This window comes from Neovison vison, chromosome 13, assembly GCF_020171115.1.
Source record: "Neovison vison isolate M4711 chromosome 13, ASM_NN_V1, whole genome shotgun sequence".
Taxonomy (NCBI): domain Eukaryota; kingdom Metazoa; phylum Chordata; class Mammalia; order Carnivora; family Mustelidae; genus Neogale; species Neogale vison.
In genome coordinates, this window is record NC_058103.1 from 147701592 (window position 1) to 147717668 (window position 16077).

At 47.1% G+C, this 16077-nt stretch overlaps 1 protein-coding gene across 1 annotated transcript in view; it reads right to left on the reverse strand.

Annotated features, from left to right (window-relative positions):
* IQGAP1 (IQ motif containing GTPase activating protein 1) overlaps window positions 1-16077 on the reverse strand; it is a 104887-nt gene that overhangs the window by 16958 nt on the left and 71852 nt on the right. The window contains exons 16-28 of the mRNA XM_044229871.1: window positions 14749-14839; window positions 14390-14557; window positions 13502-13644; window positions 8680-8850; window positions 7901-7984; window positions 7733-7804; window positions 7571-7640; window positions 6987-7195; window positions 5771-5926; window positions 5368-5531; window positions 4447-4671; window positions 982-1122; window positions 804-888 (exon numbers count right to left, since the gene is read on the reverse strand). Coding sequence (XP_044085806.1) covers window positions 804-888; window positions 982-1122; window positions 4447-4671; window positions 5368-5531; window positions 5771-5926; window positions 6987-7195; window positions 7571-7640; window positions 7733-7804; window positions 7901-7984; window positions 8680-8850; window positions 13502-13644; window positions 14390-14557; window positions 14749-14839 — 1779 coding nt within the window. The remainder of the gene's footprint in view (window positions 1-803; window positions 889-981; window positions 1123-4446; window positions 4672-5367; window positions 5532-5770; window positions 5927-6986; window positions 7196-7570; window positions 7641-7732; window positions 7805-7900; window positions 7985-8679; window positions 8851-13501; window positions 13645-14389; window positions 14558-14748; window positions 14840-16077) is intronic.

Consider the following 16077-nt stretch of genomic DNA (forward strand, 5'->3'; position numbering starts at 1 on the left):
GAGAAAAAGAGAACGAGAACAGAACTGAGTATCACTACAAGGAAAGAGCAGCTTTAGGAGGTAACAATGACAGACTTAAAGTCTGTCACTGAGTGTTTTAGGGCATCCTCTGTTCACATTATCATAGCAGCAAATCGGGCTGCCGCAGCCCACATGACCTAATTAGCATAGTGTCATCTGTTCAACCCCCACCATCCTCATGCTGCAGACTTCAACGGTGGACAAGTTCATGCCTCTGAAATTAAAGTCATTTGACACACATCTCCACAGAAGAATTCAAGGATAGTCATAGCATTTCCCTAGGAGTTTCATTCAAAAAAAAAAAAATTTAATTCACCTGAATAGAAAGTCTAGAATCGAGGCCTCATTGTAGGAAAGCACAGAACTAGGAGAGAGAAGAAAAAAGCGTTCAGATTAAGGGGAGGGAAAAAAAAGGGAAGGAGCATAGCCGAGTAAGAAAGACAGTTATCAGCAACAGCCTTAGCAGAAACGGCGCTTGATGCCATTCACCCGACCACCAGCAGAGGGAGCAATTCTTCAGCAAAAAGATAGGACCCAAGAAATTTCTCTTCAGACAGGAAAATCCTCCTCCTCTACTTGTTGGACATCTGTGTGCCAAACAGTAAAGGAGCTACACAGGGACTAAGAGAGGTATCATCTATGATTTACGATCACTTTCAAGAGCTCACAACCAAAGGGGAGCTATTGTCGGAATCTACGCTTGCACACTAGCTGAAGGTCTCAGTCGGGCCTCTCCTCAACAGTCTGCCGGAGGACAAGGACGGGCCAGCGTCCGGTCTTACCTTCAGCAGCTCATCCTCACCGGCGTCAGGGAACTTCTCATGCAACGAGTCCTTCAGCACTTTGGCGATGAAGCGCATCCCATAGCTGTGGGACAGACAAAACTCCATGAGAGCGGCCGGGGGGGCAGAAGGGCCCTCACACTGGGCTCTATCCGGGCTCCCGACTCACGGCACTCACGGGATTTTGTCCACAGAGCTGATGATGGCAGAGAGGAACTTGTCTGTCACGGCCCGCATGTTCCTGATGGAGTTGTCTAGCCGTGTCTTGACCTCTTCATGAGCCAGAGCCTGCTCAGGGGTCACGTCATAGGGCAGTTTGCTGGGGAAGCAAAAATCACCCCCAACTGGGTTAGGCAACAAGCAGGAAGAGCCCGAGGCAGGACTGTGTCTTACAGAAACAGAAAGACCCAGAGAGATCAGCTAAGGTGCTGATGCTCAGACAGCCAGTCAACGGTGGGGCCGGAATCTGAGCTCGCGCTTTTCAGGTGTGCACTGGGTGCCTAGAACTATTGCCAGGCACTGTGACAGGCCCTTGGGATAAAAGCTATCATAAGACACGACAGCTTCCCGAGTCTCTCACAGTCTGGTCGGAGAGACACGCTGATACTGGTAAACATACTACGCCGTACAATAAGCCAACCGGTGCCACAGGGCAGGGGGCTGCCACTCAGATGGGAGGAACGGAAGAGACACCTGAACTCGGGGAAAAGGAGAAACACTGTCCTCCAGGAAGGAAGCTCAAATGCAGAGCAATGGAAGAGGAGAAATGAAGTGGTCAAGTAAAGAGGGGCTGGGTTGTGGAGGGCCTGGTAGGTAACATTGAGAGGTCTGGACTTCCCTGGATGCCAGGGAGAGCCACCAGAGGACAGGAGACCTGAGCCTGAGGAAGATTTCTGTGGCTCCCCATGAAGAATGCATTAAAGACGGACAGTCCCTGATGAGAAAGATGGGTTAGTGCCACAGCCTGATTAAGAAATAATGAGGGCATGCATGAGCATGGTTGCAGCAGTGGGGACCAAGGGGACAGATCTAAGATGCTAAGGGGACACAATCAGTGGGATGTGGTGACTCTCTGGGTATTGGTGAGGGAAGTGACAGTTACATACAGAAACTGAAGCCTGAGGAGCTGATAAGATCCCTCAGAGAGAGTCTAAAGAAACTGGCAAGAAAGTATAGTAGACATGCTAGGCTTAACTGGGAAGGATAGGAGGGGCTAAAAGACATGAACGAAATGCTGGGATCAAGGTTCTGGTACTGCCAACGAGGTCAAAAAGGAGTAACGATTATCCTGGATTATCTGGGTGGCTAAAATCCAATTGTAAGTGTCCTAACGAGACAAAGGCAGGGGGAGATTTGACAGACAGGGAGGAGAGGGTGACATGACTGCAGTGATCCAGCCACGAATCAAGGATGCCAACAGCCCCCAGGGAAACTGAAGGCAAGGAACGGATTTCCCACTAGAGCCTCCAGCGGGGAGCCTGGCCCTGCCGACACCTTGCTTTTGGCCCATTGATACTGATTTCAGATTTCTGGTCTCCATAGCTAGGAGAGTAAATTTCTGTTAGTGTAAACCACCAAGTTTGTAGCAATTTGTCACAGGAGCAGAAGCAAACAGATACAAGCAGATAGGGATACAATGGCATTTGTCATATTATGTCTGAATTACAACTAAGCAGACTACCAACACCAGACTTCAGTGAAAATCAGTAAAAGCATTCTGTTTGAAACTGGCTATGTGGAATTTGTAAGAGTAGCATATGTTTTGTTATTTGTAAGTTATGTGTTCTGTACATTTTATATCAACAAAATGTTTAACTTTATGTGTAACTGACATTTGGTAAAAAATAGTAATGAGCAAAGGGAATGAAAGTGCTCAGCACAATGAGTGAAGTCAGAGAACGGAACGTTACATTTCTCAAACATTCCCAAGAGGGGACCAGGTCCCAGTCCCTGTGTCTAGCGTCTGAAGCTCAGGGATCCGCGACGCCCACAGGCAGGATCGGCTCCCACTGCACTGTTACACCTCCCAGTTATCACTGGCAAAAAATGTATTGAAATCAATTTTCCATTTTATGAAAAATATAACAAAGTAAGACACCAGTTTGTGACAGGCGCTCACGGGGGGGCGGGGGGGGGGACAACCCTGGCATGCCTACCAGAAGTTTGATCTGAAACGGCCTGACTCATGGACCATGAGAAGGGGTAACTCCACACCCTTGAGCCAGTGACCTGTCGGGCAGGGACACCCTGGGTTGCAGGCAAAACTTCTCAGTCCGGCACGGCATTTGTCAACCACAGTCCCAGATCTGAGCCTCAGGTTTCAGGGCAAAACACAAATGCACTTTCCACCACACCCAGCAATGACCCACCTCCTGGTGACACACACACGTTACTGAGAACAGATCAGGTGCCCAGTGATCCAGAGGGGATAAGGCCTTTCTCAGAGTCAGCAGAGCATCAGTCCTCAATCTAGAGTGCGCCTTCCCCTTTGCCTGGGGGCCAGGCACCTGGACAGCATGACACTGGGCAGCAGAGCTCAGAGCGGGAGCTTGCGCCAGTCCACGACTCCATGTAGGACGGGAAGGAGCCCGAGCCAGGATGGAGTCAGCGCCCTGCTTCCTTCCCTGAGAAATCGTGGCTATGAGAAACACCAGCTGAACTCCACGTGTGCTGAGGCACCCAGGATTTTCAGCTACTGGCCCACAGAGGACGCTCTAAGTAGTGACAATACGGAGAGCCAACCTTGCTCAGCTCCAGGGAACTTCATGCACAACCTTGACCTCGACCTGCTCCACAACTGCCAGGAAAAACCAAAAGCACCAGCACCAAGCTGCTCAGCCTCTCCACTCCCACTCAAGCTGGAGAAAACCAGACACATGCTGGCTCTAGGAACTGTAATTTCCCAGCATCGCACACTCTACTGACACACCTTTCTCTAGATGTGTTCATGCTGGTGGTTAAATGGCCGCCCTGGCCCAGAAATCCTGAGTTACGTTAGCCCAACCTGCCCCCAGGGTTCCAGGGCCGCCCCACACCATCTCCTCCCCTTTAACGAAACACGCTGATCTCACGCACCTAAGTCTTCCCGTCCAACTGCATCTCCAAAGATGCCAGTGTCCTTCAGGTCCGGGACCCCCAAGCTCCTTCTACCTCAGAGTGCTCTGACATGAAGTGCCTACACCTGGCTCTCAGCAAGACTGGCCCCATCTTAACCTTTAGGCCGCAGTGATGTGAAATTCCACCTTCTCAGAGATGCCTTCCCTAACCACTAGACCTAAGTTACTTCCCTCCTGTACTCCCCATTATAGTTCCCGAGGCAAGACTTCATAAAACTCTCAATCCGTCATTTCATGTTCAGGTGCCTGTCTCTCCCATGCAAGAAACCATGAACAGAGGGCAGAGGGCTTGTCTGTTCCGTTTGTACTGTACATATGCCCTACACATAGCCTGGCACGCGGCAAGCACTCAATAAATATTTGTGGATAATAAAAAAATTGTGCAGGGATAAATCACCAGGTCAACAATGTAAAGAGGAGGTTTCTAAGGAAAAACTATCTGAACAAGTATTACTTTATAAATCAAAGGTTAAATGCTTAAAAAAGAAAGTAACAAAAATACCAAAAAGGTGTTGCAGTTGCCTTACCTTGCCTCTCCTGTCTGAGACTCCATCTGATTAACCCAAGACTTGTATATATCCACAGGGTCAGTTTTGATGTTGAGAGACTTGTCATCCATAATCTCCTTCACGACAGGGGCCAGGATTTGTCTCAGGGCGTTCTGGCCCCGGGCGCCTCGGTTAAAACTCACAACCATCTTAATGACTGTAGGATTTCCTGTCACGATCTCTTGAATCTGATCTACTTTTGACCTAAAAACATCAGACACAAATTCAAATTAAACTAATCATGGAGTCTATCAACGTACAGACAGAACATCTACTCAAAGAAGGCCCCATCCCCTGGAAAGAGAAACCACTGGAAGGAAGGAGGTACGGGCTCTTTGTCTAGAAACACTGCCTGACACTGACCTGAACCCAGGACCCTCCTGCTGTTTGCAAACTCAATCACGGGAACATGAATGGGACCTTTACTAAGATAAAAATGTGGCATCTTGGGGTGCTTGGGTGGCTCAGTGGGTTAAAGCCTCTGCCTTCGGCTCAGGTCATGATCCCAGGGTCCTGGGATCGGGCCCCGCATCGGGCTCTCTGCTCAGCGGAGCCTGCTTCTCCCTCTCTCTCTGCCTACTTGTAATCTCTCTCTGTGTCAAATAAATAAATAAAATTTAAAAAAATTTTTAAAATGTGGCATTTTCATGTTTGCTTTTTAAAAAATCATTATCTTAATATAGAATCTTCCTAAAATCACTTCAGTGAATCTCTTACTCTACCACCTCCTTGAAGCAGCAACACTTTGTACTTGTGATTTAAAAACTGGAAGCTTCTCTCGAGTCAGTGTTTCACCTAGATCACAGTGTTAACTGAGGTCAGGCAGAGGACGGGCAGGCCTGAATCTCAAACTGTGAGTGAGTGGGACGGGGTCCCGGCCTGGCAGCCATCTGCTCGTACTTGATCTCCTCCTGGAGCGCCGTCTTGAAGAGCCGTAGGAGCAGGTACTCCTCTCGCTGGTTAGACGCGTAGTTGTACAGGGTGAAGATTACAGAGTCCATGAATTTGGTGGATTTGTTCTGGGGCATCTGAAAAATCAGCTTTGCCAAATAGGTGGGGTTCGTCTGAAATAAAACCAAGCGATACATAATTTCTAGGTAATATAAGGGCTGGCACGGATATTCACACTCTGTTGAACTTGAAGCATTAGGATGTGTGGAAGTAATTAAGAAAAGTGAGACATCCCTTTGCACCCCTCAGTGGAAGCCAGAAATGCTCTCACAGAGATGCATGTTAGCTAAGGTCTTCTTGTGGGAAAAGAAGCAGGTTAAGCCTTATAAGAGCGGCTCCAGGAACCACTCACCTGCAATAAATAAAAGAGGTGTTGGTAAGCCTCCAGCTTCTCTCTCTTCTCCTTGCTCAAAGCCTTGAGCCCTCCCTTCTGCTTATTTAGCATCATCATATCAGACAACTGCTCCTTATTCTTCTTGGTAAGTTTTTTACTGTGGGAAACCACATCCTGGAAATGAAAACATACACATAAATCAAAAAGCTTTGAAAGATGAAACTGGGCACTGCGAGAAAAGCCTTGGAACACCAAAAAAACTTGCAGATCCCATTAACTATTTTAGAATCACTACACTGTAGCCTATTTTCAGCACACCCATCAAATCTCCTACTTCCAGCTCCCTCTTAAGAACTTGCAGCAGGGGCTCCTGGGTGGCTCAGATGGTTAAGCATCTGCCTTCGGCTCAGGTCACGATCCCAAAGTCCTGGGATCAAGTTCCGCATCAGGCCCCCAACTCAGTGGGAAGCCTGCTTCTCCCTCTGTCTCTCCCCCTGCTTGTGCCTTCTCTGTCTCTGTCTCTCTCTCAACTGAATAAATATTATCTTTAAAAAAAAAACCTGCACCACAAAAATGTCCATAGATGGGGCGCCTGGGTGGCTCAGTGGGTTAAGCCGCTGCCTTCGGCTCAGGTCATGATCTCAGGGTCCTGGGATCAAGTCCCGCATCGGGCTCTCTGCTCAGCAGGGGGCCTGCTTCCCTTCCTCTCTCTCTGCCTGCCTCTCCATCTACTTGTGATTTCTCTCTGTCAAATAAATACATAAAATCTTTAAAAAAAAAAAAAAATGTCCATAGACTCAGAAAACCAACTTCTGGGAATCTATATTAAAAACAAAGTCTTAAATACCACAAAAGCTATGTGTTCACTAAGACATTAACTACAATGTTATTTGTAATAAAAACTTGAAAACAATGAAATGTCAGGTAGGTGCTGCCATTAAAAACAGTATTTAGAACTAGTAATCACATGTGAAGCATCTTATCCTCTAACGGTAAGCGAAAATGGAAGATACAAAATGACCGTGGGGGGGTTGGAATTCTGGGATGATTTTTGTATCTTTTCTTCTATTTAAAATTTTGCTACTGAATTATTTTGTTTTTTATGTAATTTTTAAAGAAGGCATTAGCTGAGAAGAAAGCCAGCCTCCACCCTACCTGCAAGTCAGAACAGGTAAGACAGAGGGAACCAAGCAGGACAAAGGGCCCCAAGGCCTTTGCGGGTGCCAGATCATACCTGCAGTGTGATTTTATTTTTCACAAGCAGTCCAATTTTGATATCCATGAGATTGAGGTCATTCTCCAGCTGTTGGTTAGAACGAATGAGGGTAATGACCTCCTCCCGCAACTTCATAAGATCAAGTTCCTCCTGAAAATCTTGGTCACTTTGGTCAAGAAGGTGGACAAATTTTCGGACCACGATCATCGGAGGATCCTCAGCATTGACTGACAGAAAGAAAGCGTGTGTCAGACACATAATGCAATTACCAGAAGAAGTTCTAAGTCTTGGGGAAACGTCAGCCTTGTCTTGAAAAAATAACTCGACACACACATAAGATACTTGTTTATTTTTGAGACATGCAAAGGCAACTGGCAAGTGTAGCCTTCTCGGTCATGCCATCGCTATGTTATAACAAAGGTTAAGACGGCAAGCATCAAGACATCTAGCCATGGGTTAGCAAAGGGACTTACATCACAAAGCAGCAGCCCAGCCCCCAAGCCTTGCCTTCAGAACCCGAAAAGAGATCCGTGGAGAATACCCAGAACCTGGTAGCTCTCAACCACTGCCTCAACTCTTGTCTGCCGAGCACAGTTACTCACTGAGAGTCTTGTAGTCATCACGAGCTTTGTTTGCCCGAATAAAGGCCTGGATTTTGATAATGTCATTTATCTAAGAAACAAAGAAGAAATTCCTTTGTTCATCTGTTCACCAAAAATAGAGCAAAACTAATTCTACTGGTCCTTATCCTCAAGGGTACTTACATGGTCTCGGAAATACTGCAGGCGATCTCTATAGCGCTTTCTAGCCTGGTGCATCCTTGCCAGGGACTGAATCTGTGGAGAAGGGATCCTGGATATTAGAACAGTCCCCCTTCTCAACACAGAGCACATTCACGTCCTGAGCTGAGAAATGCTGCCGGACTACCGTACCTTTACAACTTCATCTTTGTGGGCACGCAGGTAAGCTAAGCGATCTTGATACGCCTTCTTCTGCTTGTATCCTCTCCACTGTGACTGAAACCATCAAATGTGAGCAGACATATTATTGTCCAAGGATCAGAGGGAGTTTTTAAAAAAAAGTCTCATCTTTGTCAATTACCCAAATGCAATTCACAGTGAAGCTTTCCAAAGAACCATACCCAGCAGTGACAGGGGAATGAGGGCGTGGGCTGTCCCTCCATCGGGGGAGCACAGGGTGACCTCCCGCTTCCCCTATGTTAGCACAGCGCTTCAGGCCTTTCAAGGCCACCCACACAGGTTCTCTTATTGGCTCCTCACAACAAATCGGGTGGGGAAGGTAAGTATTAGTACCCCACTTACAAACAAGGAAGCAAACTGAGAGAGGCTCACCACCATCTGGCAGGGGTGGGGACTTGACTGCTAACTTGGAATTCTTCCCGTGATACCACACTACCCTGTCACTGTTGTCAGACCAGATTCAGATCGGACACAAAGGAGCAGGGTTGGAAGACAACGAGGTACCTAGGAAGAACCCTGTCTGGGCCAGACTACTCACCCTGAAAACCCTCCAGCCCACCCGATCATTCTGATCACAACAATAACAAAGAGGAAGTACTTGTCAAAAAAGGGAGAGACCAAGAAGAAGTCAGAGGGCAAAAACCACTCCCACTGGATCGTAAGAGCTAGTGCTTCTTACCCCTGCTCCTGAAGCCGCCCCCACGCGGTCTGCAGAATGGGCTCTGAGATACCTGAATGCAGGTGATGGCCGGGATTTGTTTCTTCAGGAAATTCATCCTGGATCGGAACTCTTTTCGAACCAAGTATCCACGGCAGCGAGCCTGCAGCCTGGTGATCAAGCCTTCGTTGGCTAGCCAGAGTTGTTCTCGGTTATACGCAGCCGTCACCCCCGAGATGGAGCTCTGGAGAAGCACGCGGTCACGTTAGAGGACACACACGGGGGGGACGGACACTTTAACCACTCTCCTCCCCTGCACACACACCAACCCTCACGCCCAAGTCTGCCCCACGTCTCTAATGAAGCAGTGGGAATGAAGACTTCAGGGCTATTTCCCAGGGCCAAGTTGTTCTCACATCCAAAAAAAAAAAGTTACAAACACACCTGTGACCTTTACACACTCACCAACCCAACCCTGCCTGCCAGAAGCATGCTTGCTGACAAGAGAACGGGATGGCAGGTATAACACAGGAGCCCCTAGAATGCCACAGTGGAGGAAGGACACCACAGGGAAATGGCAGGACTGCAAATGGCCTTAAAAGTAGCCCGGAGCGTGTGGATTGGGACCACAGGCACCGGAGAACCGGCACGCCTTCCAAGAGAGGAACAGAGCCAGGAGACTGATTTTTAGAGAAGCAGCACTGTTATCAGGGCAGCCGGCAGGTCAGCCTGAGTGGTGAATCAGAACGCTGTTACTGTAATCCAAGTGAGGGGTGACCCGGGGCTGAGCAGGGGCGGCAGCCACGAGGACAGTGGGAACATCTGGTTACCCCCCTCATATCCACGTTCCCCTTTTCCTTGGTATCAGAGTCCTGGTATCGTTTTCTGGCCACCGACATGTGCGAGTAGAAGACTCCATGAGCTGGGGATGGAAGCAGCCCATGCAGTGATGCAGTGTACGCGGTTGTCTGGGGAGACCTCAGGGAAGGCTCCCGAAGAGAGACAGATAGGGGACATCCTGCCTTCTCTGCTCTCCTTCCCTTCCTCCGATTTCCTGCCTAAACTGGTAACTGGATGGCTGATACTCCAAGAGGTCATTCTGAATGACAAGGTGACCTTGAGAGTAGAAACCCGTGCTAAGAATGGCAGAGCAGACAGACAGACGGATCCTGGGAACAGACGGCTACGGAGCCATGACACATTTGCTGGACTGCCAGACTCCAGAATTACTTAATGGGAGAAAAAAATACACCGTTATATACTATTGGGGCCTGTTTTTCTGAGACTGTGTTTGAGATGCCTACTGGACATCTAGACTGCAAATGGAAAGGCAGACCTGGCGGTTAGGAGAACTGAAGTCCAGAGATACAAGGTTTGGGGGTTCATAAGCGCCAAAGAGAGAGCTAGAGCCACGGACCTGACTGAGGCCTCAGAGATGATCAAGCAGAAGGGAAGGAGGCCGGGGGCATCCTGTCGTGATTCAGTGGGGGGAGAGAAGGCGGATTAAGAAGGAGCCCTGGAAAGTGGGAAAACCAGAAGAGAATCACACTAAAGAGGCCAAAAGAGCCACAAGTTTAAGGAAGAAAACACAGTGAGAGGTCAAATAGGAGGAGCTCTCCTAAGTGAACCTGGCAGTTAAAAGGCTATCCGTAAGTTCTAAAGCAAGAGTTCTACCAAAGTAAAAGTGGGACGGGAAACCACACTGCTGTGAGCTAAGAAGTGAATGGTAATGGGGGATGAATTAGTGAGGGGCCAGACTAACTTTCAAGGCATTCAGCATGAAGAAACACATGACAAATCTGTAGGCAAGGCCACATCAGGAAAATTCCACAGGATTTTAAAAATATTTGTCCTTTTTTTTCCTACAATGAAGGCAACATGCCTACATATGTAGGCTACTATCAGAAATGTACCCTGGGGCCAATGGCATCAGTGTCAGGAAGGGGGAGCCAGTCAGAAATGCAGATTCTTAGGCCTCATCTCATACCCACAGACAATTCAAAAAAGCACAGATCCAGGTTCCATATGAGAATAACTGGAACTATGAGAAGAGAAGGAGCACAAGGTGGTTGAGGAACTGGGAGAATAAAATCAGAGATAATATGAACGATAAGGTTTGGAGAAGAAAATGACTAAGGATTCCATGAAGATCCAAACTGACTCAAAGTGCAGAAGTACAAAGTGGGAGAATTCAATCTGAGGGCCACTATTTTTTTTAAGGAGGTTAGTGCCTGCACCAAAGTGAAGGAACATCCCTCCCCTGTTTAAAATTCTATTAGGTCTATATACAAAACATTAAGTAGGAGCATCTCTGTGCAAGTTAATGAGATAATTGAAGGGGTATGCGACTCAAAGTTAAAAATTACTGTTAGAAGAGGTGGCCTGGTTCCTTACTGGGGTACGTCAGGCCCTGGAAACTCACCAAGGTCTTTCCTCACATGCCAGTAAACAGGCCCAGGACTGCTCGTCTCCCGGTAAATGGCCCATGCTCCCCCAGTCTCTTTCCTCACAAAGTCCCTTCCCCTTCTCCACGCCTGCTAAAATATGATCTGTGCCGTCTTTCTCCAGAACAAAATTGACTGCTTCCTCTACATTCCCTCTACATCACTGTTTTCGAGCATCTGTTTTTGTCTGCCTCTCACTGAAGGACCTCAGTCCCGTGCTGTCTTCACCATCACTCGGGGAAGAACGGGAACCCGAGACTGACACATCTTTACATCCCATCACAGAGTTTGAGCGCTTTCCTTAAATTTCCTCATGGTGAAATCATCAGCAAAGAAGGTGCAACACTGACCAAGAAGGTGAGAAGAGAACTTCAAGCCCAAGACAGAAACGCATCCCTCTGCTAGGTGTTCTGAATAAGGGGACTGTCTCACTTTCTGCACATGTGGGCACCGCAGTTTTTCTTCCCAGGATTTGGGAAATGCTGCCCAACAGAAGCAGATGGCCTGTACTGTCCTCTCCTTCTAGGAATCTCAGTCCGCAGGGCACCTGACTCTTGATCTCAAGGTCATAAATTTGAGCCCCCCACGGTATGCATAGAGATTACTTAAAAAAATGAACTAAAATAAAATTAACATTTCTAACTATGACCTAGGGGAGCTCCCTGAACATCTCCCCTCCATACCTTTTCCTCTCTTTTAATGTTATAAGACAACTCTGGTTTAACGCACATGAACCCAGGACCAAGTAATGTTAAAAGTGCACAACAGCACATCAAGGACACAAACCCTGCAAACTTAGAGGCTCACTTTAAAAACCAGAAGTGGGCATGAGACAAGTACAGACATGACTAAAATTCAAATCCAAGTTGGTTCAATTCTGAATTACTATTAAGTTCTTGGGCAGGGGGCTTCAAATGAAGTTGGAGGGGGAAAGGAAGGGAATTTTTAAAGATTCGTCGAGGAGGGAAGCCTGTCTGGCTCAGTGGGAAGAGTGTGCACCTCCTGATCTTGGGATCATGAGTTCGAACCCCACATGGGGTATAGAGATTACTTAATAAACTTAAAAAAAAATCATCGAGGGGGTGACACTTGAGACAGGTAGAAGTTTGACAAATATACATGGCAGGGAAGGGACACCTCATGACAGTGGGGACTAGTGTTGTCCACGACTGCAGCCCCACTGCTTAGACAAGAGCCTGCTACACTCATGGAGGTGGGAGTAACCACTGAATCCATGAGCAACCAGTAAGAATGACCAGCATAAGCAAACACACAGAGGATGGGGGGAAAGCACTTTAAAAGCGGCTATGCAGCAATGCCCACAATAGCCAAACTATGGAAAGAACCTAGATGTCCATCAACAGATGAATGGATAAAGAAGATGTGGTATATATACACAATGGAATACTATGCAGCCATCAAAAGAAATGAAAATCTTGCCATTTGCGACGACATGCATGGAACTAGAGGGTACTATGCTTAGAAAATAAGCCAATCAGAGAAAGACAACTATCATATGATCTCCCTGATATGAGGAAGTGGAGATGCAATGTGGGGGTGGTGGGGGGGTAGGAAAAGAAAAAATCAAAGAAGATGGGATTGGGAGGGAGACAAACCATAAAAGACTCAATCTCAAAAAACAGACTGAGGGTTGCTGGGGGGGGAGAGGGACGGGAGAGGGGGGTGGGGATATGGACATTGGGGAAGGTATGTACTACGGTGAGTGCTGTGAAATGTGTAAACCTGGCGATTCACAGACCCGTACCCCTGGGGATAAAAAGACGTTATATGTTTATTAAAAAAAATTTTTTTTTTTTTAATTTTTAAAAAAGCGGCTATAAAAAACACTGAGCTTATCTGAAAGTGCAGATTATATTTTAAAACAGCATGGTCTGGGGGCACCTGGGTAGCTCAGTGGGTTAAAGGCTCTGCCTTCGGCTCAGGTCATGATCCCAGGGTCCTGGGATCGAGCCCCACATCGGGCTCTCTACTGAGCAGGGAGCCTGCTTCCTCCTCTTTGTCTGCCTACTTGTGATCTCTGTCTGTCAAATAAATAAATAAAATCGTAAAAAAAAATAAAAAATAAAAATGAAATAGCACAGCCTGGAGTTTGTGGGACAGTCAGAAAAGACTGGAAAGGTAAATCAGAGATTAATAGTCACTGCATTTAACAAGCAGTTCAAGCAACTTTTCATTTTTCTTTTTTCCTGATCATCCAACTTTTCTTTAGTGAGCACATAATTTACCACACTTCATTCTATAGCTCAGATGCCTTACTAATTTAGTACTTAGTCATCTCCTCAACCACTAGGAAAAAACGAGCTCATACAGTTCATTATATAGCCTTAATTTTAGTCCAGGGCTTCTAAGCACAGGCCCTGTCCTCCCACTAGAATTGGCTCTAGAACACGTTCTCTCAGCTTTTTCTCTTTGTGAGGAAATGTGACCTACCTGGATCTCCTCCCGAGAAAGCTGCATTGAATTCTGCACAAAGTCTGGGGGTTCCTCCCATCCCCCTTCCTGGGTCTTCAGGTTGTGGTAGTAATAGTATCCACCTTTCACCCAGTGCTTCACCCACTTGCTGTTATTATCTCCTGACAGAAAATAAAGGATGGATAAAGAGACCCGGAGCCGCATCCCACACTCATGCATCCAACACTGCAGGATTATTCTAGCCCGGGGAACAGTCTAAACAGAACCATTCCAAACCCTGGACCTCGCATCTATAAGAGTAAGGGGCATCCTAAGTCCCTCTAAATCACAGTTTTGTGGTGTCTCATTTAGCTCAGTCATTTTTATGTTATAAAAAGAGAATATGAAATCCAATTGTGGATCTGACCTTGACTAACTTTGTTTCTTCCAAATCAGCATCTAAGACCTTCCATGTCAGAAAACCATTCCAATAAAAAGATCTGCAACCATTCAGCCTCTCCAGTTAATAAACAAAAAGGCCATGCAACAGGATGAAAAATCTTATCTTTATTCCCCTCTTTCTGCAGATAAACGACTTTTAACTCTTTATAGACTTAGGCGATCAGAACTCTGATTGCCCTATGAAATGTTGCCCTATTAAAGATAAATTGTCAAATACTTGGATCCTTCTTGCTTTTTCAGAAAATTGACCTTTTTAACACAGCTGCTCTCAAAGGGGGTGGGGAGGAGAGAATATATATACATATATTTTTTAAATAGGGATATTATCTCTTTAGGAGCTCTAAAATAAGCCTAAATACTGTGCCTCTATACTAAAGTATATTTCCCTACAGCTGCCTCTACCCCCCAACCCCCCAGAGTCAAGCTTTTCCTTTCAGGGCACATATTTATGTCCCCAAAACTCACCTGCTGCCAGTTTCTTCTTCTTGGCCTCAGCAAGGTCACTTTGGTAAGTCTCACCACATTCGGGGATGACTCCATATAAGCCGACGTCAGGGGAACGAAGGGCACTCAGTGTCTTGCCAACATCACCACCGTCCACTGCCTCATTAATGGCATAGATTCCTAGGGCAACTATCCCGGAAGAGAATCGTCACCAGAACAGTTTAGGAAGTGTCTAAAGTCACACACTACTTCACCCACTGTCCGTCTCCTGGCAAACTGCCCCTGCCCACATCCCATCTCTCTGCCAAGCTGAACGCTGAAACAGGAGCGCGGCGTCACCCCACAAGCCACGGGAACAGAAATAAACCACGGATACGTACACCTCTGTGCTTCCTGGGTGTCTTTGTTGGACTGCCAGATCCCACCTTGAATTTCATCCAACCACAACACAGCTGACTCGTCCTGGGTTTCCTACACACCACGAGAAAGCAAAACAACATCAGAGGTAAGGAATTAGGGTACAAGACATCAATGGGGTTTTGGGGACTCGATCACATGAAGAAGGAGTTTCAAACACATCAGACACACCAAATAGTCAAATGAAAGAGGCTGGGCCTCAACAACCTGGTAGAAGAGTACAAGAGACGCCTCAGATGCAGCTGACGCGTGCGGGAAGATGAAGGCAAGTGGTTTGGGAGGTCAAGAGGAGCTAGAAGTGGCAAAAGGACCAACTGGCAAGGGGCCCAGGGGCTTCATTAGTGTGACAGGGGCCACCCTAGGAGTATGAACATGTGGTACTTTTTAAAAAGCCCCCTTGGGCAACAACACTGACATTCTTTATGACGACTGTTCTTAAGAGCATCAGACTTTATCACAGGTAAAGCCAGGAGCCACTACAGGCAATCTAACATACCCCCCCCTTTAGATTCTAAAACTTGAATGTTAAATCAGTTGTGGGAAACTTAAAAACACATTTTCACACAGAAACATAATAAATGGTGATTTGTTTCCTTGGCATGGCCAACAAAGGCCTCACAGGCCCATAGTGTGGTCTGAGCTGAATACTGGGGACACAAGTGAAATAGCAGTGTTGGCTTACTTCCCTCTTCCTAAATATGTCTTGGGCTTTTTTTTTTCCAAGAGAGAGACCGCATGAGCTGGCAGGGGTGGGGGTGAAGGGGAGAAGGAGAGAGAGAATCTAAAGCAGGCTCCTCATCTAGCACAGAGCCTGACATGGGGCTCGATCTCACCACCCTGAAATCACGACCTGAGGCAAAATCAGGAGTCAATGCTTAACTAACCAAAGCACCCCCAATTATTATTTTTTTTTTCAGTAGCTTACTGGCAATCATTTGCTCTGAAAAGCATTTTTTTTTTTTAAGATTTTGAGATCACAAGTAGGCAGAAGCAGGCAAAGAGAGAGAGGGAAGCAGGCTCCCCGCTGAGCAGACAGCCTATTGCAGGGCTCGATCCCAGGACCCTGAGATCATGACCTGAGCTGAAGGCAGAGGCTTAACCCACTGAGCCACCCACACGCCCTCTGAAAGGCATTTTAAGTAGAACTGGACTGCCAGAAATAGCCTTCTCTAGTATCTTCCAGTGTCCACGAATCTGGCTACCACTCTCTGATTTGGGCAAGTGGCTTGGGGAGCAGCCCCGGGACTCCATGCTCTGGGGGCACGGGCAACACGGTCCATACCCTGCCGCTG